The sequence below is a fragment of the Strongylocentrotus purpuratus genome, unplaced genomic scaffold (assembly GCF_000002235.5).
Source record: "Strongylocentrotus purpuratus isolate Spur 01 unplaced genomic scaffold, Spur_5.0 spur5_scaffold_18, whole genome shotgun sequence".
NCBI lineage: Eukaryota > Metazoa > Echinodermata > Echinoidea > Camarodonta > Strongylocentrotidae > Strongylocentrotus > Strongylocentrotus purpuratus.
Window position 1 is genome coordinate 16,004,623 of NW_022145603.1, and position 27,517 is coordinate 16,032,139.

At 36.7% G+C, this 27,517-nt stretch overlaps 1 protein-coding gene across 1 annotated transcript; it reads left to right on the forward strand.

Annotated features, from left to right (window-relative positions):
- Positions 1 to 602: 602 nt before the first annotated feature.
- Positions 603 to 27,275, forward strand: LOC756941 (soluble guanylate cyclase 88E). Its single transcript, XM_030989277.1, has 10 exons — positions 603 to 697; positions 8,234 to 8,471; positions 18,507 to 18,606; positions 19,514 to 19,643; positions 20,378 to 20,524; positions 21,201 to 21,347; positions 21,807 to 21,966; positions 23,552 to 23,757; positions 25,545 to 25,687; positions 26,462 to 27,275. Exons 1-10 carry the CDS (start codon positions 662 to 664, stop codon positions 27,000 to 27,002), a joined length of 1,848 nt encoding a protein of 615 aa, XP_030845137.1. The 5' UTR covers positions 603 to 661; the 3' UTR covers positions 27,003 to 27,275.
- Positions 27,276 to 27,517: the final 242 nt, after the last annotated feature.

Genomic DNA, 27,517 nt, shown 5'->3' on the forward strand with positions numbered 1-27,517 from the left:
AATCACTTTTTTTTTTAAGCGCTTAGAAACATTGTATTGAGAGCTTTATACTAAAATGTAAGCTATTATTATTATTATTATCACATCGACAATGCGTAGACAACGATGGAAGACACACATTTCCCCATATGCTGCGTAAAACACACAGAAAGAGAGAGAGAGGGGGAGAGAAAGAGAGAGAGAGAGGTAGAATGGGAGAGAGAGAGAGAGAATGGGAGTAGCGGAATATTTGTGACACCTCTGTCGGTGCACAGTTTTATTACAATGATGACAGAATGATAATAATACAGAGCCATTAAAAACTGAATAAATATAATCTCTATAAATAAGTAGTAACATCAGGAGTATTCAAGCTCGTGAAAAGCCTGAAATCAAAGAATCATTAATTCAGGAAATTATTTACATTGTTTGATTGAATCTTTCATTGCGTGTAACGTTTACTAACTGGTATTATACGACGCGCTGACTCACAATGTAAAAGTCTAATTTATAAAACATGGTATAACTTTTTTTTTCTCTCTCTCTCTCTCTCCCTTTCCTCTCCCCCTTTCTCTGCCCCCCCCCCCCTCTCCCTCTCTCCATCTCTCTATCTCACACAGGGCGTGGTCTCTGCGCGGTGCTCCCTGGTCTCGAGGGCCAAATACTCAGCGATGTCTTCGAGATGAAAAGACCAAATTTGCCTTTAACCTGGGAATCGGTAAGAAACCAATTAATTATCACTAAATCATTTTATTTTCGTCATATTATGCCAATATATGGACTTATAATTATCAATATCATTATCATTATTATATATAATTAAATGTGCGTGTATGTGTATTACAAAGGCAATGTGAATTGATGGGCCAAGTCAGGCCACCTACACAAAGGAAACAAAGCATCAATGCAAACATCATAATTAGGACACAGTCATTTAATAGTCAAACGGTTTTGTCGTTTTGTCAAAATTGTACCTAAAACTTGAATTTTCAGACAGAAAAGTACCAACATTTTCCCAATCCTGGCAGGGTGACCCTCTCCCTCGCACATCCTCCCCCGCTCGGGCACTTCACGCCCTCGAAACGGTCAACCTCATATAATTTCTGCACCCCCTCGATTATACCTCAAAAAGCTTTATTTTCTCCTTCTTGCATTAGTTCCTTTGCCAACAATTTCTCCATTTTGCATTAACTGAATTGTTATCTTTTTTCAAAGGTTAAACACAGTGTGTTACAAAATTATGAGATTGCTATTTCACACAAGGTATAATAATTGTTAGTCCATCATCGCTTGTTGATTTATTATACTAGTATCCGATTCTATATGGGCCGGCCACGGAAATAACTCAACACCTCCTCAGAACGAGAAAATAAATCTATTCCCTAAAGTAAATAGTGTCAAAAAGCACATTTTTCCTCTCTTTTTAACGCCTTGATTTACGGGTACTCCAGTACGTGTATCAATTTAGATTCTCCGCTGGGGATAGTCGGTGAAAAATATGGATTTAAGCGAGAAATATGTCCTGGCAAATGTTGAGTCTTTTTATTTGTGCGTCTGGTATTAACTACTTGAATATAGAGAAGAGGATTTGTTTTACATGCAATTACTAAATGATTGGAGAGATTTGGGCTCATTGTAATGTGCCGGTATTCCTTTTATTATTAGTGTGATTATATTACATATACATTCCCCAAGGTATGGTAGAGATATGAATTTATACTATAAATTAATTCTCCCTCTCTTTCTCTGAACCTTAATGAATCAGTTAACTGTCTTAAAATGATCCATAACATTCGTCTAAAAGCCCCTGGAATTATTTAAAATAACATCCCATTTGCCGAGAGTAGCTTTGTTTGTCGTTAAATGATATTGAAAATACAGAATTTCATCATTTCTATCAAAATCATATTTTGGTCGGACTATGACTGAATACCAAGCATGAACTCGAAATTTATACAAAATTTCGTTCAAAACACGATAAAGTCACGTACCAGATGATAATTTGAACATAAATAAACGTAAGGGATCTTTGACTTATACTTAGCGCTTGTAAAAACTAAGGGCTTGTCTACATTTAAAACCAATCGCAGTTTTCTCAAGAGACACAGAAATTGTCACTCATGGTGTTTGTGGGGTTTTTTTGCGACTTTTTGTGTTTTTATTCGGGCGACCCACTGCCCTTTGCGTGTGCTCAATAAAGGCCGGTATACCTTTATCCAAGCTTTATTTTCATTGTTGAAACTATAAGGGAACTTACATTTCAACTTATATGTCAACAAGAAAAGACAACGACCAAAAAAGGGGAAAGTTTTGTAAATTAGGTGAGAAATGTATTATTCATCAAAGGATTAAAGGGCGGTCCACTTTGATATAATGTTGGGCATACTAAAGGCAGAAAAGGGAGAGAAACAAGTCAGTGACAGTTTGAGCGAAAAAAGATTATTATTTTTGTTTTAAGGTGAAGGTGCAATCAGTAAAAGAAAAATTGGCAACTCTGTACGTCGTTTGCCTTGTACTTTAAAAAAGAAATCAACAAAATATCCAATCTTACATTCACCCTAAATATGAATATTTGAAGAAAAAAAAAGATTTTGTCCGTCATTTATAACTAAGAACAAATTAAGTTTATTGAAAGTTCTGTGCAGAGAAAAATTGAGAAGGAGCTCGCAACGTGCGTCACAGTGTTGCCAACTTGTGCCACACCGATGACAACTTGAAAAAAATCATACATTTCTTATTTCTGATCGGATATGCTCAAACCTTTACTAATTTTGTTTCTATTTCTTCTGCCTTGATTTAGAACCAAGATAATATCAGGAAGGACGTCCCCTTTAAACGTATGGCAGATTTACATGTAGCCGTAGAGGGCCATGTGCCCACTGCGGTTGACCTCTTTTATAAAAAAAAAAATGAAAAAAGAATACAGAGCGGTTAACCTCTTCTGAGATCATTCAATCTGTTTCTCACATATATACTTTCTCCGCTATGTAGTGTCAGACAATCAAAATCTCAGTTCTTTTTTTCATTACGGCTCGAACGTTCGATCTGACTTGTTAGTGCATTGGCGGAAGGTCCTTGTCTTACTTACTGTTGACATTCCAAAGAGTGTCTGGAATATAATGATAAGTAATTGAGTTTATATTGGTATTGGACTCAGCATGGACCTACTACGAAATAGGTCCATGGACTCAGGGTTGTCCCCACAACTGTTGCACATCATAAGCTATGTAAAGGGCGTCTATACCGAGAAGATTTGTTCCAGAGTTTACGACAGTTCCAATGTCTTTTTGAGTAGTTGCTCAAAAGTGTCGTTGACACAGGTGCAGTTACTGGCAACCTTCTTTAAAAAGAAAATTCCTGGTTCCTTATCGGGTTATAGATAGGCAAAAACAAGAATAATTTATCAATGCACAAAGGCTAACAAACTTAAAGTAAATTAAATGTGCTAAAATATAGTATATATTAATATTATTATCATATACTGATCGGAAAATATCAATCATATGAAAATTAAAGTCAAATAACAAAAAGTATATTTTTAATTTTCCAACATATATTAAGAAACAATAATATCAGAGATCAAATTCTATGCCGACATACAAACGCAGAAAATTGAATAATACTTTCAATTTGCAAGTAGCCTATGTTCCTCAAAAAATTAAAGGCCTAATATGATTTGGCTACGTAGTCTCTTTTTTTCTCTCTCTCTCTCTCTCTCTCTCTCTCTCTCTCGTTTACTTCTTCTTCTTCTTCTTTATCTTCATCTTTTTCTTCTTCTTCATCTTCTTTTAAATATTATTTATTCATCTTTTTCTTTATCTTCTTCTCCTCCTTAATCTTCCTCTTATCTTTTCCTTCTGCTTCTTCTTCTTTTTCTCCATTTTTCTTCTTACTCCTTCATTTTTTTTCTTCTTCACCTTCTTCATGTTATTCTTCTTCTTCCTTTTCTTTATCTTCTCCTCCTCCTCCTCCTCCTCCTCCTCTTTTCTCTCCTAAATACGTCATTTTACATGACTTCATCGTACCATTGTAGCAAACAAGAGATGGCAATTTTTCACACAAAAGTAAGCTCCTCGCACAATACCATGCACCCCGAAATTCTGAGGCCTCTCAAGCTGCTTCCTTCTTTCAGGTGTTCCTTAATGAATTCCAAATTTGTCTCATGTAATCATCTCCCGCAACCTTTATCCCAGCTGATGAGAGGAGATGAAATTGTCAACCACAATATTCTGCCTAATCACGGCACATACCGTCCATATTTTGCAAATCCCTAGATTTATTTGAAATAAACAGAAACGAGGCAAAATGGATTTTTACGAGAGGAAAATATATGAAGTTAACCTGACTGCGCTTCCATTATACACTTAGCATGCTTAGGCGGCGCTCCAATTTTACCATTGCGTTGCTTTTCCCGCAAGAAGAACAATTTTATGGAAAAAGATCAAACTGGAAAGGGAACTTCATTCATCATGTTTAAGCAGCATCAGTCTACAGATAAGGCGCATTCAACATCATAATGCACGGTTTCTTGTATTCCGTTTTTAGACCACCTCATTGATTTGTTTTTATTTAGGTAGGCCTATATGATATTTTCTCACAACAATATCAACAAGAATCATAAATGTCATTCAATAATTCGATCAACAGGTAGGATAATTCGTAATGTTTGTCCTACCTAGCAACAATTTATATCTTTCAGTCGCCTATGAGTATTGAAATACAATTATCTTGTACCATGACAGTTAACAAAGATTATGGATTAAATTTATGACAGTACGAAAACGGTATATTCATATACACAATTGGACCGTTTCCATATATTAACTTGGCAATCATAAACGTTGTATCATTAGTAGGTTAAGGAGAAAGTACAAGGACTAGCAGTTGCTGTCAAATGACATAGTAGTCTTAATCGGTTATTTAGGTATATACTCCTGTATATTTAGGATGTTTAGCGAATACAAATGTGAAACAAAATATGGAACTGAATCCATACTATTTGTTCGGTGTCCCCCACATTGGCTTGAGAAGGAGAGAGAGAGAGAGAGAGAGAGGGGGAGTGAGAGATAGAGAGAAGGAGAGAGAGAGAGAGAGAGAGAGAGAGAGAGAGAGAGAGAGAGAGTGTGTGTGTGTGTGGAGGAGGAGGAAGTAGAACGGGGATTTAAACATGATAATATAAACTGGTGTTGAATGAATTCCCCAGAAGCAGAAGGAGTAATCCCATGAAGCATAGGGTGTCTATTTCTAATTTGCATTGCAGAAAACATGCAGTGACCTATATTTTTCCTTCTCAATGTCATGTATGTGTTTTCTATCTCAATTTCATACGTTTACTTTTTTTTTGTTGCTTTGTTCTCGACTTCCTATTCTTGTGTTTATGCCTTTGTTCCTGGTTCTACCACCCCCCCCCCCCCACCCCTCTCCTCCTCTTGGTTTTCATCTCGGTTCTTCATTTCTTAATTTATTTTTTCTTCTTCTACTTCTTCTTCTGCTCCTTATGCTTCTTTTTTTAACGATATGCAGAAAAGATGAAGTGTCCATTGTTTTCACCTAAAACAGACCATTTGAACCCCTTTTTGTATTTCTTAACATTTCAACAACAAAATCTTTATTTTCCAACTCATGACGACTTTCCTCTCCTCTTTCATCTCTTTTATTTCGTTTAAATCCTTTTGTCTTCCTCGTTTTTTTGTTTTGGTTCTCCTTCTTCATCTTCCGCTTCTCCTTCTTCTTCATCTTTCGCTTCTTCTCCTCCTTCTTCTTCTTCTTCTTCTTCTTCTTCTTCTTCTTCTTCTTCTTCTTCTTCTTCTTCTTCTTTTTCCCTCTTTCCTGTTATTCCTATTCTTTATTTCTCTTTTTATACACAAACATCATTTCATTACGTGTACGAGATAAAAACCGGGTCGTTTTAAAATGCATAGACGTTGGAAAATGTTTGGAATTACATTACGTTAGAGACCTTTTGGGGGGTCATGTAAAAACGAGGATTCTGTGGGTAGAACATTCTAAAAATACAACACAGACTCCTTAGGGAGCATCAACTATCACAAAAAAGCCCCGATTTACGAGGATAAATAAGCATGATACAAATAATAACTATTCATATGATTGTCGGGTATATAATCTTGGTTTAAAGTCGTTGTAGCTTAAAAGGTTTTGTCTTTCTTTGTCGTTGTCGTGGCAGGGGGTTAAACATGAATTATGCAGATGCTTAAGCCGGGTAAATCTTTTGAAAGGCGCATTGTACAATAATATTGTGTAGTTATCTTCTCTTTTTTTTCGTTTTAGCACGTGACAATGACGCACAAATTTGACTATTGATCAGATTAAACTCATGATAGGGTATTTAGTTTCGAAAGGAATTATGCTGCTCTCTCGCAGCAAATGACTAATAAGTTATTTATCAAACTTTGATCAAAATTGTTTATTCTATTAGCCTTTATTACTTTGTATCATGTAAATAGAACCAAACATATATGTAAGTGTGTAACGAAATTAACAAACAACGAAACCCAGTCATAAAATAAAAGTGACAAATTAATTTCCTAAGATGACATGGATTTTGTTGGGTCATTTGTTAGAATAAGAGACTATTGCGGACTAAACAGATTTTACAATTCTACCCACTTCGTCTGGGCCTAAACCTAAAATAAACTGAGTACGCTTTTTTTTTTAACTACAGTCCTACTACTTAGGGGATAAACTACGAATAATGGCAAGTTTGGATTGTAGTTTCAAATTACTTGAAGTGCAAAGTGTAAAACATGCCAACTTGGGAGACGAAAGAATTTCCTTCCCTGAATGGTTCGTTGGGGGATATTTTGAATCATTTGCTTGACATGTGTGTTATTTTTTCATTTCGTCTATATCACTGGTGAGGGGAGGGGCAGCGATGTTTACCTATGAAATACTAAACTCTCTCGTTTTGCGGGGAGTGAGAGATGACAATGTTTATTATTCTATAATTCAGCAAGTCAATGTGGGGGTGGTGTTGTGTATTTTTTGATAGTTTATTTTAAATGGGAAATCCACCCCGATATTTTGTCGTTTTAATACAAGCATGACATTTAGAAGAACAGGTCTGTGAAAGTTTGAGTGAAATCCCACTAAAAATATGAAAGTTATGAATGTTTAAAGTTGGCATTAGTGAAAGACTAATTGGCAACATAGTGACGTATCTATTTTGCGAGGTACTCTCTAATTTACAGAATTTTTCGTAACTTTGTTGATGACAGAATTAATTGGTTTCATACAGGCGTTGTTGCAGGGTTTTTCCATCAATTTCTCTTTATCTATTTTTTTTTTTTTTTTTTTTTTTTTGGGGGGGGGGGGGGGCTTCTTTATCATTCTTTTAGGGAGTGCGTACCCTCTTGTACCCCCTAACCTACGCCACTAGAGCTAGAAGCCCCTTTTTGCGATACATGTGTTTGATTTTCGGATAGAAATATAATGGAAAGAATGGATGAACCCTCCTGAACTTCTCTGGCGCGAGGGATCAATTTTACGCCCTCTTTTGCACGTATGCCTCGGAAGGAATACTCGTTGTTATGCCATAAATTTGGATCGAAAGATTATGACGGACGGCTCGAATTGATGCGCTGGGGGGATTTCCGAAAAAGTGACGGGAGTCGTTTTGGTTTGCCATCTTTGTTTATGAAGCACGTGACTTGTGGAGAAGAAAAAAATCATAGGAGTTGAAGCATAAGGTGGTGATGAACCTTATGACAAATATTGTCTGGGACTCTAAGCCTTGTTTCCATATTTGAAAAATGCAGACAGGCCTTTTTTTAAAAGTAAAATGAGAAATTGTGTATAATTCACGTGTGTTGTCTATACCATGTTTACGTTCGCCGAGTAATCACGTGCCTAGGTTTTTCACGACGTATGGACAGCGAAATTAAAAGAGTGACACTCCTCTCTCTCTCTCTCTCTCTCTCCCTCTTTTCACCCCTTACCCTAAGCTTCTTATCAGTGTGATGTTGAGTTTGGTCTTCTATCTCTCACGCTTAAAAGATAAAAGACACCAAGCGATTGGGTATATCCTGTTCGGTTTAAACTGTCGCTACATATATATTTTATTTTGTTAATATGTTTAGATATAATAAATAACTTTGCATTTTTATAGCAATTAACGTAATTATCTGTTTTTCTCTTTCTCTCTCTCTCTCTCTCTCTCTCTCTCTCTTTCTCCCCCCCCCCCCCCCCTGTCTGTCTGTCTGTCTATCTCATCGTCCCCCTCACTCTATACCTCTAGATACGCGACCACGAGAACAACGTGTTCGAGCTCGCCTCGACCAGCCTCATCGCTCGCGACTCGGTCACCACGGGCTGCCCTCTGGGGTTCCATCAGTCGCGCCAAAGCTCTAGCGAAGACGAGTCTTGTCCGGTGTCTTGTCCAGTAGTTGATGGGGCGCCCCCACCTGACAGAGAGACTACACCGCTCTCGCTTCGGGCGGGAATTATTGAAGATGATGGCGACAGCAGCGAAGGAGGTAAATATGAAGAAAACTCATTGCCATCTATTTCCAAAAGAAATCTTAAATCTTGATATGATTTAATAATTGAGATTTAAGATGAATTAAATTACTCTTATGATCGCACAATTATTTTTTTTTAAAAGAAACCATCCTTTCATTACCATTCTATTTTTTTTTAGAGTAAAGGAATACAATATCGGATTGTTATCGTGCTATATACTTTTTGATAGACTGATCCCTTTAATCAAGCTATTCGTGCTTCATGTACAATTGATTGCTACAATTTTGCCTGCAGGGACGTAAATATAAAGAAAATGGTTCGCTTTAATTATTTTCATTTCAAAATAAAAGAAATATATATAATTATATAATTATACATAATAATATTGTCCATTAACCCATTTCACAAAGACAAACATACGCCTGCTTAGTTACATTTCCCATATGTATTGATATATAATGTAACAATGTTTCCTTTTAGCGCAAAAGTGAAAACAAAAAATTAATCGCTTTATAAACCATGCATATATATCTCTACATGTAGATGAATTAATTGCATCAAGCCATTGAAAAAGAAAAACACCTTAATTGTGAGATACTGAAAGAATGCTGCAAGTGTTCCGATAAACTGAAGGCATATATCTTTATGAATAATTGGATACATCATGTATGCCGTTGATACAAAAATACCATGTACTGTGTCAAATCGAATTTTAGTATAATCATTATTTCTATTCTAAAATGGCAATACCGATGGGTTATGACTGTGTAAATCTCTCATTGAAATTTGTTAAGTATATACTTTTTCATGTCTATACCATAATCTGTGAAAACGTGAACAATTAAAAAAAAAAAAAAAAAAAAGCAATGTAAAATCAATTATACAACCATTAAGCTTTCGGTTGCTACGAAAATGTGAAGGTTTTAAAGTAAGTCTAAATTGCCTTAATTTTACAGCTCCAAAAGTCACAAAGGCAAGTAATCGATCGACTATTCTTGCACGTGTAACCTGATGTATATTACTTGTTACATTTACGGAATTCCCAACTTTACGTTAAAATAAATCATTTATTTGTATGATATATTACCAATTTTAAAACCAAGCTGCAAATCATCAACTTTATATATATATATATATATATATATATATATATATAGGGAACCGTATGACCTCTTTGACAGAAGTTCAAGAAATGGTTATTAAAAGAGCATGTAAAATTTTCTACTCAACTAATCATTAACTCTGAAAATAATTGTATTTTAACTATTTCATGGTGCCCTTCTTTTTTAGTAATTATAACTTTCAATGTCTTATCTTAATTTTTTTTAAAGTAAATGCCAATAAATCTAGTACATAATGACGTAAATCTATTAACCTTACACGCAAACACAGAGGTTAACTGCATCATCTTTTTTTATTTAATAAGAAGTCACAAGAAGTTATACATACAGAGATACATTTGTATTAAATAATGATATGTGTTGTATATGACTAATTTGTTGGTAGTTTTTTAGTAGACTTATTTCTGTATCAATGATTTGTTTAAAAAAAATAAAAAGGGGTTAACATTAAAGTCTATCTGCACTAGTTTGGCAAGGAGGGATTAAACATTACTGCATGTTCACTGACACGTGGTTATCTCATCAAATCACCTCTCAATTAACATGAGAAAAGGGGAAACCATGGGGACCAATGGTCACCAATTTAAGCATTGTTTGCTATATAGAGGGCGCAAGTAGCTATAAATAGTGCAGTGGGGCTTTAAAGGACCAAGCACGTTTGGAGTACCATGTACATCGTACACGTTATGGTTACAATCACATCAACATTCTAGCATCCATGCAAATTTCATGTCAAACATTTCGTTCATGTTTAGCGTTGGCAGTTTTCTTCATTTCATCGTCAATATGAATTAAGCCAGATCTTCATTTAATGTAATGTTTCATGAATACGTTTGTTTGAAGATGTTAGTTATATTAGGGAATGTATATCATTATTGTTTAAAGAATTATCATTGATATTGTGATTTTTGTCGATCATCATTTCTGTTTTGTTTTCATTTGTTTGATAGGCTTGAATCATTATCATAACACACGTATTTCCTATTTCTAATTAACATTGGTACTATACATTATCGAACTACGTACGCAGTATAGATATACAATTTACAATATACTATTTTTGTAATGATTACATTGTCACACAATTCATGGAAATCGTTAAAAAAACATGACAACCATTCCCTATTTCATTTTAATCTTATTTTTAGACAATGTAAACAATCCAATTACATGTAGAATGAATAATAACATATTCACATTCCCATATAGATGGGCTTATTGTAGCTACCCCTGCATAATATTGTTGCGAAAATTTGATAAAAACCCTGCCATTCGTGTGTCACTATCCCTTAAACCAATACACGCTCTAAGATCGTTTATTTGCCCCTATATTAAGCTTACTAACCAAGTAGCTATTAAACAATCCATGTCTTCCTAATACTGCGTCCCTCCTTTTAGTCCATGGTGTTCTTGCTCACAAAAGTAGTCGATCCATAGGCCTAATCTTGTTGAGCCCTGACAATTCCTGCTGATAATTACGTCCATGTTTAGTAAAAAAAAAAAAAAAATACGTAGCCTATATGTATCACTAATATTATGTCGTAAGTAGCTCCGCAATTATTGTTTGAATATATCATTGGTATGACGTCACTAACATAACAGACTAACACCGTTTTCTTATCACCCTTTGATTTTTGCGTTATTTCTTCTCGTCCCATCACAAATACGGCCCAGAGGAACCGAATTTAAACAACACCACAAACGGTCTAAACCACTACCTCCAACCATCACCATTACCAGGCATGTTTAATTTTTACCGCACCCCCTAGTCTCTACTTCACGTAAATTCATGTTCTTTTCCTCCCAACTTCAAAGAAAATTGTCATTTTCTACTTCGTGGCATCTTCGTCTTCACAGTTTTAGATGGATAAGCGCTTTTTCTCCCCATAATTAGATCAAGTCATTTTTGAAATCTCATTACGTGTTTACTAATATTCATCATGTAAAGAACACCCCCTTTTTTGCCAAGTGTGTCCCATTACTAACACTCATTTTCTACATTAATCATTTATGTAGAGTAGTTTAACGTCGTGTGCAGCAAATTGTACTAACATTTTTATGTGGGTGCCGGCCGCCCCCCCCCCCTTCTCGCCAATCCTTTCGTTGCCATGTTACAACTGCCCTACCCCCACCAACCTCACACATGTCCTTCTAAACATAACCCCCTCCTTAATCCCAGCCTCACCCCCCCCCCCCTCTCCCTACCCCCCCCCCTCTCTCTCTCTCTTATTCTGTGTAGCTCTCGTTCATTTGCTTTGCAAATCTCTCAATCTATCTTACTCCGTATAATCCCTGCAATGTAAAATAGGCAAATTATTTTAATAATTATGCTGTGCGTACGCCCCCCTGTCCTATATCCCCTCCTAAAATTTGTTTTTCAGGTCCGTTTTAGTTTGACCTTAGTCGTAAAATGGTCAGCGTTATGATGCACCCCCCCCCCCCACCCCCTCCCCCGAAAATGTACATGTATAAATAATTTCACTAACAGACGGTTTATGAATATGTATAATATCATATTTGTAACTCGGAGTTGACAAAATCATAATTGTTACCAATCCTAACATTTTTATTATGCCATTATGACATCAACCTTTTTATTACACGTCAATATTGCTAAACAAATTGGTCTTAATTTACACTTAACTTTGTTGAAATTTAAAAATGGTGTTGTTACTTGTGGAAAAGAAGAGGCCTTTTGAGGTCATCAACCCGATAACACTCAATTTTATACCTTTTGTTGGCAAACTCTAGACCATATGGATAGGTTACTGGAGTAGTAGATTGTGATTGACAACTGGAGATTAAACAAGTTCCTTATGTTAGCAAAAAGTAAAGTATACTCGACCGAATGCATCCGAGAAACGTTCGGTTTAATTGTAGAATAGCTGTCATCTTTTAAATAATTATATAAATTAAAAAGTCAATGTAGAAAATGTCTTATTTATTTCAACGTATCGCTTTGTTTGATGTAAACCGACCAATTTATCAGAATGACCGTAAATTATTAAAAGTTTAGCTGCCAGCATTGAGATGTGACTGAGGTCAGGATCAGCCTTCTTTTGCCGACAGAAGAAAGCAAGATAATGTCTACATTTAAACAGCTTTAACATAGACTGTAAATAATTTGTGCCAAACTTACAAAATCTCTTTTATCACCCGAAAATTAATCATCAACATTTTAAAGATTGCAATCACTCAACGGTATCATACAAACACTTATATTCTTTGTAAAACATTTTATGTTTTCATATCCTCAGGTGTGTCTTTTCAACAAACACTTTAAGTTTGGTATACTGTATTTATACTGTAAATAAGCCCATTATAGAATTTGTTTTTATACATTTTAGTTTGTGTTGAAATATGACATTTCAATCGTTTAAAATAGTAAACATGATTTGTTGATTTACGATATTACAGATCAGAGGTTATCAAAATACCAAAGTGCAATTTGTATCATCCCATAAGGAGTATGAATACGACTGGTTCGTAATATGGGTATAATTCATTACTAATGTTGAAGAGGAATGTTCAGTAAAGTTCCAAATAAAGATTGATAACTTCTGTATAAAATTTATTGAACAAAAAAATCAAGATGATAAATTAACATGAAGAATGCATTTATTCGTTTGTGTGTTGAATAATTATTTTCATTTTCATCGTCATTACCCCCATATGTGCAATGATTTTATGTTTTAATGTTTGTGTCCAAAACTCCACCGTGGGATGTCGCACTTTTACAATGTTTACGACTCTTACAGAGGAGATAATGTAATTTGCTCGAATTCACAAAGGGGCACCTTTAAGGGGCTTGGGAAGAGGACACGTTAAGACTTTTGGTCCAGGTTATACTGCGCTAGTTTGCGTATGAGTAGAACGCAGCTATGTTGTTTACATTTATTACTGGGAGACTTAGATCAACCCCTTCGTCACACGTGTAAGGAAGGTATCAATTGTTGATAAATAGCAAAGTCTAAGAGACATTGGTAAATGCAGGTCTACCAGATTTATGTCCTTTAGGGGTTTGTGGTAAAGAATGTTCATAATCGAAATCCTTTAGAAATACATCATTTGTGGTTCTGTTCATGGTCTTCTGCACCAAACATGGTAATTACTTGCCTGGGACTATAGGCTGTTTTGGGGGTTCTTCTTCTTAATGCACTCACGTGAAAGAACTGTTTTGTGAACTGCTGGTAACATAAATTAAGCAAAGGGTGGAGGAAGAAACATACCACACTTCTGCAGCTTTGGGCAACACCAAACTAAATATTCTCGATTTGTAAACTTTACTTTGATTAGAATCATTAGAGGATTGTCAAAAAGAGGGCACGAAACGGCGTCAACCGCACCCGTGGTTGATAAAGCAACCACCCGACTCCAATGTTCAAATCAATAAATCTACAATCAAGTTCGCAGGTATACATACTGTCCCCTCTACTATTCTTTTTTTTCTTCTGATATAGCCTTTCACCGCACGGGTTCCACTCTTGGCTGCGTTTATCTGACGCACTGGCTGTTTTTTAAATTTTGTTTCGCTCTTTTTAAAATACAAAAGCTGAGTCGATTGCTGGAAAATACACGTAGAGTTCAGTTTTATTTGTTTATTGATATATTTTATTTAAAGAATATTACTGAATGTATTCATTAACAACTATCCGCTGTAGTTAGGCATGTTGTGATTTCAGTTGAGAAACAGACCAATATATGGTTATCTGCATATAACATGCTAGAATGAAACGTTTTATTAGTTTTGCTTTGTTTAGGATACCAAATTAGCAAAAACGTATTGTTATTGAATGTCGTCATGAACAACTATCTTATGTAGCTAAACATGTGATTTTAGTTGAAAAAAAGAGGAATAGATTTTTATCTGCATATAACAAGCTGGAATGAAACACTTTATTAGTTATGCATTGTTATGCATTAAAAAATAGCCAAAATTAGCAAAAGTTTTATTAGATAAACAAAGAAAAATAAGATTCAAACCGCATAGACTGGGAGCTTGAAGTGTTCTTTATCCTATAACGATAACTATTATTATTTTATTTTGCATGAAAAATATTTTGATTTGTAGTCTAGCAATTTTCAATCTTGCACCTTTCTCTTCGAAGCAGAATTTAGCACACGTGATTAAATAATTTCATTGCACAATATTTATCAAGCTGAAAAAGGTCAATTTGCAATGTCTTACTCCCGGGATTTGGAGGATTACGGTTTTACATATTTCTTCTCTAAGGTCAATTGTTAACAGATGTATATGATTATCCGACTATGCAAAGTGAAATTGATCGCAACGTTTAAAAAGATAAAGAATCAATGAATACTGTTTCATTGTATATACGGATCGTACTACTTGTAGTTACTGAAATAGTAGATTATGTTAAAAATTACATATCAGAAAGGGATTTATACCTTATGGAAGTGACAGTTTTCACAATATTATATCAATGATGTCTCCAGTTGGTTGTATTAAATTATGTTCCATCCTATTACCTCTACTGAATGAAATTTGGTTGTTGTTTTTAAAATTATTTAATTTACACTTTTACTTAAAGTTGACAAAGTTTAGGCGGTATGAGTCATTTTTTTTACATAAAGATGATATTCACGGTGTGACTACCCTACAATTCCAGCATTTCATTCAACTCGAACGTCAATGAAAATTGCTTCGACTTGATATATAACATTTAGTAATGAACCATTTACTCAAGTTTAACCCATTGGTTATTACTAACCGTACTTCACAATAACTCTGCCTGGATGTTTGGAGGGGACTGAGATATATTTACTTTTAAGATTATATATTTCATTGTATGGAAAGCAACATAAATTCATCAATTAATTTGTGCGACATCCCTTTTACTTTTTTTTAATCCCCTTACTCCATATTTATGATTCATTTTAATTGTTTCCATGTTTCCTTGAATACTTCTTTTATCTCCCCGCACCCTTATCAACCCTTTTGTTTGTATTTGTATGTTTATTTGTGTTTTCACCCAATCATCGTAAAGATGTCAATACTTCTCATTTACATATAATATAATCATCAGATATAAATTATATTCATTACTGTTGCATGTTTTTCACGCTCACAAAGGACAATCATTTTCTCAGCGCTTCTCTTTCATAATTCAACTCTTTTCAATCATGATACTATTCTTGTAGATTGGTGCTTCATACATTTTCCATTACATATTCTCAGCTTTCGCATCAGGATCGTCACTTTCAAATCATTAGTTATGCGCAGCTGCACATAACACGCTTATGTAGAAACATACATTTGCAATTTAAACCGATACTCTCTCTCTGCACAATTCGTCGTTTATTGCACTTTTTAGGCTTCTTCGTTGAAGAAACGTTTAAGGGTTGGCTATCCTAAATGCAGAAGGCCTGTGTCTTACGTGGTATTTTGTAAACAGAATAGATACCATCCAGCGTTTGCTGTTCGTAACGCAGACTACCAGCACGTAGTGTAGCCAACCCTTCATACAATCAGTTTTAAACCAATCGTCACTCTCTAAAAAGGTACCGAAGCTATGACATCACACGCTCATCTAACCAATCGGAAAATAGCCGTTTGGAACGTGCGTGCGCTAAGAAAATGCAAAGAAGTCTTTATGGTTTTATTGAAACGCTTTACAACCAAGCCCGTAATGTCAAACTTCGATACTTTATACCGACCAATCAGGATTCACGTTTGAACGTGTCGCCCATGAAACATTAATTCTGATTGGGTGATAAAGATGGCATAAGCCTGATTGTATGATTTGTTATCTTAGTGATATATTCTACATTGTGAATTCAAATTATATCGTATCCATTCATGTCAGTGGATGGAAATTGCATCAACAACAAAAATGTAATTTTATTGGCAGGACTCTATCTCATTTAATACGTAATAGTGCATTTGATATCTGTTTATCCTAATTTCGTCATTCTGTTAATCAATATTCTGATTTGCCACAATATGAGGTATTTCAAAGTGTGAAGTTCGCTTTGAAATACTTAAAATGTTTCTATCTTACAGATGCACGTCAACGCTCTGATATATCATTATCATCAATCCGTTTAAATATGTTGAAAAAACAGGGATCGAGACAGGGTGAGACAGTTTGAAAAGCTTTCGATGTTTCAATATCTTGGTTGATATATATTCTCTTCTTGCGGTTTGAGTTGATTCCTACTGGAGTAAAGCTGTCTACTTGGTGTTGGTTTTGCGTGTTATGGTAATAATAACGATTTTAATTTGAACTGTTGGTGATAATGACGTCATCACAGCTACGTTGTGGGTCCCGCTTCGGGACAGACTACTACGTGTAGACGATAGAGGGACAGCCCCAATGTGCAATGCAGGGTCCATTTTAAATTGCCATTCCTTTCCGAGTGGTAAATACTGGGAAAGTGTAAAGTTTGATTTCCTTACCCTGTTGTTACTCAATTTTTGTTTTCTTGCCTTACAGGTTTTTTGCGGTTAACGGTTATTTAATCGCATATTGCAGTGCGTGCTGTGGTGGGGAGGAATAGTGACGGTTTACTAACAATTTTCTTTTTCATTATCAATTTAAAATATATGTCTTAATGGTATACACCAGAAAGAAATTTGCTTTATTACCCATTTTTTCCCATCTAAATGTTAATTGTGTAGATATTCTGCCTTTTCTATCAGACGGAATTTTCATACAACATAAATGTTTTGAAGAATCAACGTGGTAATGATTACCTGTAAATGTCATTTTATGTTCGAAGAAATTCAAAGATGTTTGTGTAGAAATCAACTTGGTAAGACTATCCACGATAACTGTAAGATTTGAAAGGGGAAAAGGTAGCGGGTTATAAAAACAATTGGATAATGATAAACGATTTAACCAAAGAAAAAATTACAATTGTAAGATGGGTCAAATCAGTTATGCGACTATAATGCAATGACTACCATTTGGTTTACTATCTCCCCCCAAATACTTCTCTGTATATTCAAATGAGAAAATTCATTACATGCTCGTTTTTTTTTTCAATTAAAAGTACAACAGATATAAGATGTAATGGTGACTATTACCAAATCAAATTAAATCGTCTCATATCATACTCTGTTTAGTTGCCTTCAAACCCCGCCCGGAAGTGAGCCGAAGAAGGTCATGTAACAATTACACCCGTTACATATTATGAAACAAACGGAATCATGGAATACTTACATCCACAAGTTATTCCAAATTCAACAGGTCACAATGGACATCCTTGCGAGAGGTCTTATCAAATAATTATTCATTCATCATACATGCGATGTTTTACTTTTGTCCCTCTGGTGATTGTGCTTTTCTGGCGAAAATTGATTCCTGAATTCGACAGGATCAATGCCCTGTAGCCTATGTGCTTTTTCATTTGAGAAATGGTTGGCATGGTTTTGTGGCCTATAGTAATTTCGAGGACAGAATAGGTGATTTGGAATCATGAAAATAATCTGACATTGCCAATTCTTCTCGTAGATTTTGTCGGAGACGGTATTGTCTGTTTTGGTGTCGTCGTCAAGGTGGCTTTCCAAATTTGTGGGCACGTAGGAAGAAGAAATCACATTATATGCCTTTTATGAATCATCGAGTAAAACGAAAAGTATTGGGAACCAATGGAGTTTGTCCGTCACCCAATTTGCTAAACTGTCATAAGAAAACTCTTATTAATCCGTAGTAGTATCGACTGTGGCTTTCAACCTGGACATCTCGCTACCGCTAATCCATCACATTAGTTTGTTGTTTAACCTGGAAGGAGGAAAACTGGAAGGAGGAAAACCAGAAGACGAAGCAGTAAACCTGGTAAAGAAAAATGCAGATAACATGACAAAAATAAATACCTTTATAGCATGTGTGCCTTTCCAGAGAACCTGGACGTCAATTTAATCTATCACCTTTTTTTTCAACCCTGACAATAATAAAAATGCAGAGATTTTAGAGGAGGTGTACCATCCGAGGCAGATGAGGTTAAAAGGACAGATGTTATCTGTTCCAGAATGGCGTGCCTACATCTTTCTTGCAACACCAATGTAAGTACAAGGTGACTGGTTTACTCTTCTGCCCTTATGACTAAACCAATTGTTGTGATTTGTTTAAGGTTGTAATGACTATGGGTATGTGCTCTTCAAGTCCGTTGAATCGGCGAATGTCTCTGTAATGTAGTTGCGGTCAAGGGTGTCCTAGACTGGTTTATTCCTCATTCCTCGGGACTGAACCATGACATGAGTATTAGCCCCGCATGACATAGCGCATCATAACTCCCGGACGACTAAATCGCTAGAACAAGTACTTCTTAATTGAGATAATTGTGGAAATGTCGCTTGTTGATATTCATCCAAAGTGTTGTCAAGACGACAGTTTTCTTATATAAATCATTTTTGTCCGGATAGTATTTCGCCATGAAAAAATGTAGAGGTTTCGTAGCATTGACTTTCCTTCCTATTGGCTCGTTAGTTTTGGACCGAAATATTGTCCTTCAAAAATATTCGTCCTAAGGACAAAAGAAGGAGTAATAACTTCATAATCGATGCTGTTGTTCTTGTAGAATCGAAATGATGCAGATATAGACTTTTCAAAGATGTTTACTATTATAAACATGTATTTCACACAAAAATCCCTTTGTTTTGGTTCATCCACACCGAATATAACTGAAATAAAGACAACAGTTGAGATGGGTCATTACCACCATACAATAATATCCAGTACCATTATGTGGCTATGCAACAAAACTAACTCTCCATAACCGGCCTTAAATAAAACTAGACAATTCCAACATTTCAAAAGTTTTCAAAATTATTAATTTCGTATTTTATGTAATTCAAGGATATCGTTGGTCTGTTGCTAACAATGCGTAATACTAGTGTCATCTGGAATGTCCAATTATATTTACTTTTTCTTGTCTTTCTGTTTCCTTCTTCTTGTCTTTCTTTCCTGAAGGCTCCCCAATCTTCAAGTTATGTTCCAGACAGGGTTATATATCAACGACCTCAGCATGCATGACTCGAGCAGAGATCTGGTCTTAGCCGGTACCCAACAGTCTGCTGAACTCAAACTTGCCTTAGACCAGGTAACAAAACCCTCATCACAATCTCAAAGACTTCCAAAAAAATCAACATAAGGCACTTTCAGTAGCCTCGTGTGTCATGAAGTGAAAGACGTGCGAACATAAATCTCAGCACCCGATAATTGTTTATATAGACAGTATAAAACGGTTTTGAAAGTGCTCTTAAGATTTTTGTTAATAGTATTTGCGCTCTTAATCCTGCCATATGTGGGTGCAGAATGAATCCCGAGTTGTATAGGGAGCTCGGGTTGAGGTTCGGGATGACTTGGAGAAGCTTGTACTGAAATCAATATCGATGTGAACATTTAGGAAACAGCCATAGTTTCTAGAAGAGTTGTTGCAGGCTGTACTGAATTTTGACGAGCTGTTGCTGACTTCCCTTCTACTAGTAGTTGTCGACCTGGGTTGGGGTTTTGCTCTTGCCGATTCGTACCCAAACGACCTGCTGTCTTTCTAAGTACGCTGTGGTTTCTAATATGGAACCCGGGTAACGTCGACACAACGTGGAGAGAACGAGGGTAATACCTATCCATTGGAACATTCTTAAAAGGGGATATATGATCGTAAATCCTCCTATATGTTGCAAGTTAGCACGAGTTACATCGAGCTATCGGTCATTTCCCCCCGAGTTCCTTGCGAACTTTGTCGAGCTTGCTCTGGTTCAGTCTCCCCCACAGTGTGTGTATCAAACACGTGCCTTGTGCTTAAGCTATCATTTTCCAATTTCTCTTCGCAAGGAACTAAGGAAAAGTTCACAGCTTGAGGAGAGCATGACAAAGCTGGATCTGGAGATGAAGAGAACTGATTCGCTGCTCTACCAGATGATACCGAGACAAGTGGCGGAGAAGCTCCGGAGAGGGGAACCAGCCACAAGCACGTGTGAAGTAAGAGGTATTCTTTTTAATGTTAGTAGGAAATTTTAGATTTACACGTTGACAGCTTTGACTGCAACGTATGACGTCATTTTAAGGCACTGCGCATGCGTCACATCGTCTCAGTCGGCGATCGAGAATGCGTCAACCTTGATTTTCCTAAATCTAGTACGGTTTTAGTATATGCATAAAGTATACAGTTCCCAGGTAGACAAAGGAACATCCCTTCCCTGCTATTATGTAAAAATGTGTAGAACAGGCGTCACATGCATGTTCACCTGTTCTAAACATTTTTACATAATCGTAGTGAAGGGATGTTCTACCACAGCAATTGTTGAGGGTAGAATGAGAAACTGTATATTTTGTCCTCTTTCTTTGTCCGTCATATTCATAGTGTTATTTCATGCATGCTTGTATATCGTCGAGTGCAATCTAAAAGATTTCTATTAATTGTAGTCAACATGGGCAGTTGAGTACGTTGACACGCATGATCAGTCGGCGTTCGTCGTGTTCTCGTCCACTCAATCTCAAAGTCCCTATTGTATACGTTGTGGCTCGTGAAATCCTCATAGGTCACTGCCATTACGCTTAGATCAAACTGGTTCTACCTGGGATTGTCTTTCTACTCTGTGCCAACCTGTTTATTTATTTATTCGTAATTTCGTATCGTTTCCTCTTCGTTTTCCAGGTATTTACCGCTGTCACTATTCTCTTCAGTGATGTCGTCGGCTTCACGACGATCTGTTCGCGGATCCCACCCATGGCTGTCGTCTCTCTGCTGAACGGCATGTACATCAAGTTTGACAATCTCAGCGAAACCTACGAAGTCTACAAGGTAAAACCGGTTAAAGATTAAAGGGTAGTCTGATAGAAAGAATGGGGCACAAGGAGACAATTAACCAAATATACAAGAACAAGGAGAGAGAGGGACGAAAAAAGCAGTCAGCCCCGAAGACATATGACATAAATATACAAGGGATTCTGCTTATTTAAATACGTTCTTACAATTCAGTGAAGTTCGTAATTGCTATAAAATTGCTCTATTAAAAGAAAATCGATATAGATATATTAAAGAGAACGTTTTTCACCCTAATCCCTGGTGAAATAGATGGATATCCGATTCATAGAAATCCAGCCCCTCCAGGCAGGTTAGGCACAGCAGCCACAGCAGCCACCGTGCCCCTAGTAGTAACCATGTTGTCTTTAATCGCTGTTATTATTATCATTATCATCATCACTGTACTAAGACAATCAGCAGCATCCGTCTTACTTTTGTTATTATATCACTGTGTAGGTTGAAACCATAGGTGACGCCTACATGGTAGTGTCGGGTGCTCCTACGACTACCAAGTACCATGCTGTACGGATAGCAGAGATGTCGTTAGCAATGAGGGAAAGTATGAACGACCTCATAGATCCCTCGAGCAAAGATGAAATCGTCAAGATACGAGTCGGTAAGGAGGAGGTTTGACATGCTTTATATTTATCTCTATTTCTTTGTACACTGATAAGTGCTTCATTTATGTACTTTGTGGCACTCCTTGCAGCTATTCGCCCACCTACCATCCCGATTGAGCAACAAACGAGATTTCTCCATCTAGTATCAAGTATCAAATATTCCGTGTGAGATAAAGGATTATATTTATTTATTTATTTATTTATTTGACATCTTTATACAGGATAAAAAGAAACAATCGAATCAGCAAAGCTGTTTTTATCGATATCCTGTTAACATGATTAAACATTTTTAATTCTAACCAATAGGATTTATTTCATTACATCAGTAAAAAAAAATACACAAAATAAGGCTTTAAAATGCAAGAAAAACTAATTATTCGAAATTCGTTTGAAAGAAGTTAATGAATGACCAATCTTATTTGTTGAGTGAAAAAAATATAATAGCAACAATAAAGACGGTTAAGAATCCCCATGGTTAGAATTAGATAACAAGTGCAAATATGAATATAATAATCCATATAAATATTATACTTAAAAAAGCATCTACAATACAATATACAATAAATACATAAATATAAATATATTGCATGAAATTAAGTATTGGGTACCAATTACGTGTTAGGTTAAGGTAAGGTTCCAGAAGGAATAAGAAGTCGCAATTATGACATAGGAGCAAAATAGAAAAAACGTGATTTCTCTAAATAGGTGTAATTACTTCATTTTTTAAAATTTTAAGGGACATTTTAGTTGGACAAAATACACATATATGTAACAAAAACTGAGATGGTGCCATTTTTTTAGATCAGTATTGCGACCAAAAAGCATTGGGACTATACGTATATGTAGCAACATAAGCGGTCGAAAGTATATCAGATAATAATCATGATTATATTGTTATTTGAAATATGAGGTTAGTTAAGTAGAATTCATTTTCACGTGGAATTGCTAGTATGATATTCTTCGACATGAGAATAAAAACAATTTGAAAACTCACAAATTATTTTACATAATAAGCATCTTAAACGGCTCTATCAGTCATGACAAATTTCAAACAATGAAAGAATATACGACTTGCTACCTTGTAGGTGTGGTGCAGGCCGGTGCCGTCGGTCTCAATATGTCTCGAGCCATTAATAAACAGCATACACAAGTGACATCAATGTTCCCCATGTATCAAATTTGGAACATCAGGCCATTTCAAGAACATCCCTTGTTTGTGTCATTGCCACCATATTATTCTCCACATGAAAATGAAAAGATTTGGAGAAGAAAAAAGTTCAATCAACTGAACTCCATTTTTCATATAACAAATATTCTGCATATACAGTAGGCTGGCGGGTGCACCATGTGAGAGAGAGAGAGAGAGAGGATTGAGGAGTCCTGAAAAGGACTCTCGGTAATCTTTCTTGAGGATGTGTAGTCCTGAAAAGGACTGTTGGTTATCTTTCTTAGCTTATAGTTCGAAGGAGAACTATAGCGCTTGGAGAGGATGAGTGGCGGGAGTGGCTCGACGTTTCGAACAGGTTGACTATCCGTCGTCAGGATATTCTGCAATTACATAATATGCTTCTTGCATTGTAGGTATCCATACCGGTATGGTTGTGGCCGGTGTGGTCGGTCTGAAGATGCCTCGCTACTGTCTCTTCGGTGATACAGTCAACACGGCCTCAAGGATGGAATCTACAGGAGAAGCCCTGAAGATTCACATGAGTGAGACCACCAAGAAGAAGCTAGATCAGTGGGAAGGATACTACGACATAGAAGAAAGGGGCTCGACAAACGTAAAGGTACAGTCAGGAACGCCATTAGGGACATTTAATTTCTGCACGACGAGAACGTGGACTGCCCTTTTAAGGCAATGTGACGTCACTGCCAGTGCCTTAAAAGGACGTCACATTGCCTTTAAAGGGCAGTCCACGTTCTCGTCGTGCAGAATCTAAAAGTAGGTATAGCGCACCCAAAATAAGTACAACAAACACATGTTATTTGATGATTGCAAATGATCAAGCTTCATGAAAGCTTCAAAAAACAAAAAACAGAATTGAAATCGGTCAATGCGTTGCGATTTTATACCATTTTTAGGAAATCGCAAAATTACCGAAAAACCTGCCAGAAATTGTCAAATTGGCAAAAATAGCAAAATTCGACAAATTTGACAACTTAATTCATCACTTTCTAGGACACAAATAATAACTTAAAATATCATCTTTGTGGTAAAAATACAAAAAAAGAAAATTCATATATCTATCACCGTTTTGAAAACAGAAGCCAACAAAATAAGTCATTTTTGCCATTTTTGCGAATCTGCAGATATGAAAAAGTTGTGAAAATCCGCCTAATTAATATGCGCATATGTTATCAAATCAAAACCGAACATGATACATCAGTGAAACCTATGTATATCCGACAGGTATGGAAATATATTTTATTTGGAGAAAAAAAAATCATGAATATTCATCAAATATGCAAATTAGCATTTCAGCTAATTATTTATATATATATAGGAAAGTCAAACTGTTTATTTTGCTGGCATTTTTTTTATCATATATTTATAGATCATATTAACATCAAATATTAACATTAAATTCCAAATGTTTTTGCAATGCCAATAAAATATGGCGATGGAAATTACTTGGATCACCGTCACAGCTATTTCCTCACGTGTTTCACAAAATTATTCAGAAAAACCCATCAATTAATCAGAATCTGCAGACTTTCAGCTACATCACAGTATATTATTACAGCATGTACTAAAGGAACCTGTACATGAAGACTACTTTTCTTGTATCCCTCGTGTGGCCTTTATAGACAGGCTTCACTGTATATGCAAGAACGTCAGTTTCTGGTGGGTAGGACCAAGGCCTATGAAGCACATGGCATGGGGTTAGAATCACTACCAGGGCACTAAACAAGTGTCCATTAACAAGATGAAGCTAGATCAGTGGGATGGATACTACAATATAAAGGAAAGGGGTTCGACAAATGTAAAGGTACAGTCAAACCTGCTTTCGTGACTACCTGTCTACAAAGACCACATTTCTTGTTTCCCTTGAAAATGGTTTCGCATTGAAGCATCTACTAATGGAACCTGCAATATCAGCACAGTTAGATGAAAAACATGACAGTTGGAACAAGTAGATTCATATTTTCTTTTTACTGACAAAGCCAATCTACATCAACGGCCTGCTTTCTGAAGTAAAGGGTGGCACCTCCAATATATTAGTGTAATTAAAATGTCTGTCAATTACTTTAGCAACATATATAATCGACATCGTGAGTATTACTGATCTTATAATTTGGCATGTTCAAAATGTTGTGGGTTTTCATTTTATCTGTTTATATATGGCCTACAACCATGACAATAGTAGACTTCATTGTTTGGTTTTGTGTTCGAAACTGAAAAAAGGGGGAAATTAACATACTTCATAGGCGTACTGGTAGTAGAATGATAAACATGTGACTCGTGTTTGTCTGAATTAGGTACTTTATAAAATTGATTGTACATGTAAAGTAACTGATATATGCCATCATTACGTCGCATGTCTTATCGATTTCATTATGACGTCACCTACAGGGCAAAGGTTCGATGAAGACCTACTGGCTACATGGCAAGACGAGGGATCCTAGGATGAGCTCTCCGATGAACCTGGCGCTAGAGGAGAAAGGAGCATCTCGGTCTCGACAGTCCTCCATCGACTCCTCACCGGTGTTACGAAGGTAAAAGTCGTGATTGTTAAGCCCCTCTGCACTGGTTTGGCATGGAGGGATTAGACCTCCCTGCAAGGTCACTGGCAGGTGGTTATCTTATCAAATCAGCTCTCAATTAACATAAGAAAATGGCATCATGCAGGATCAACGGGTACCGCTTAGGCATTGTTGGCTGTATAGAGGGCACAAGTAGTTATGAGTAGTGCAGTGGGGCTTTAATTTCTTACCTAGTTTCCGTCACGATTCTTATCACTTCCGACTTGGAGAAGAAAGTCAATTAATCAAATACGAGACGTGCAGAGAAGTAGGCAGATTTCTTGCCATTCTAATCTTGGTTTTGGGGGTCAGGTATAAGTCGTGTCTAGGCGGCGTAGACTACTGTTTTTACCCATCATGCGTCATTCCGAGTCGGATTATGTTCTGCGATAAGTGTTTTTCCTGACTACGATAAATAGGTGTGTTTTTTTAACAGAAGCAACAAAACGACAATCCATGGAGCGTTTTTGTTCTCACCAGGAAATTATCGTCAAGCATTCGAAGCATTAAACATGTTTAGGTACAATTCTTACTTAACGACCTCTTCTAATTTTAAATTTGTCAAGGGTGCGCATTTTGAAGGCTCTGATTTGCATCCTACAGCTATCACATCATTTCTAAACAGTATACTGTTTGGGGATGCAATTTCAAACCTCTGTTTCTTGAGCTTAGTACACAATATCATTCCCAACCATCTTGGGCAATGACAGAAATGTTACATACATATCTCTGTTTCTCTGTTGGTAGGAGTGTAGCCGGTTCACGTATGGCGTTGGAAGGCGAGCCGCGGAGTGTTTCAGCGAACTCGAGGGCCTACTCACCTGTCATCGCAGCTGAGTACCTGGACCATGGCTTAGCATCTCAGGCACTACGAGCCAGCCTTGCACCCAATGACAGCTCCGACAAGCTCAGTATGTCCTCTACAGAGACAATCAAACCATCTAGTGGCGGCGACTGCCTCAGCATCGTACGGCGCGACAGCAAAGCAAGCATCTTCATGGGGTATGTACCAGTGACGCCCTCTATCGTTGACTCAATAGCAGAGACTGCCCCGATGACGGTGTGTACATGTCAACGGAAGGTCTCTCTTTGCAGCAGGGAAGTCCAGACGGAGGAGGTAGGGACTGTCGATGTTGATTTCGTCAAGGAAATTGAAACGAACTCCCACGGGATTGGCGAGAAGAGAACACTTGGAAACGGAGCCGAGACTGAAAGAAGTGTTGGGGGTATGGAAAGGAGCAAAGGACAGGCTGACGTTGCCCACAGCTCTGCATGCTGTCTTCTATAAGTTGGCTGACTGGAACGCTCCTAAGTGTTTGATAGCTATCTTTACAATGACGTTTTATAGACAGGGGCGGAAACACCTCATGAAGGAGTTACGGAATGTCTCTAGATCACAATATGTTGGAACACCCTTTGGGCAGGTCAGCCTGAAGATGGTACACTAGAAGCAGAGCATTTTTCTGAGGCCTTTTTCAAACGGGAGAGTGCGTATGCTTCTCTATTCTGTGCATGATACCTCTCTTCAATGTACTAAGACTTCTCTCTCTCTCTCTAACCACGCCCCCCCCCCCCCTCCTCACATACAAAATGTGAGTCGAAAACAAAAATTCTGTTTCAGAGGCCACGTTCGTTTGTAAAGAAACATTTTAACATTTCGAACAAAACGATTCTTCTCTGTTTAGAGAGACAATATACACATTTTCACTTGAGTAAGAGCGACGTCAAACTTGTCAAAGGACTGTTTGCCTTGTCAGACCCCTAAATCACGAGTCACTGAGACATACATTTCTGGAGGACAAT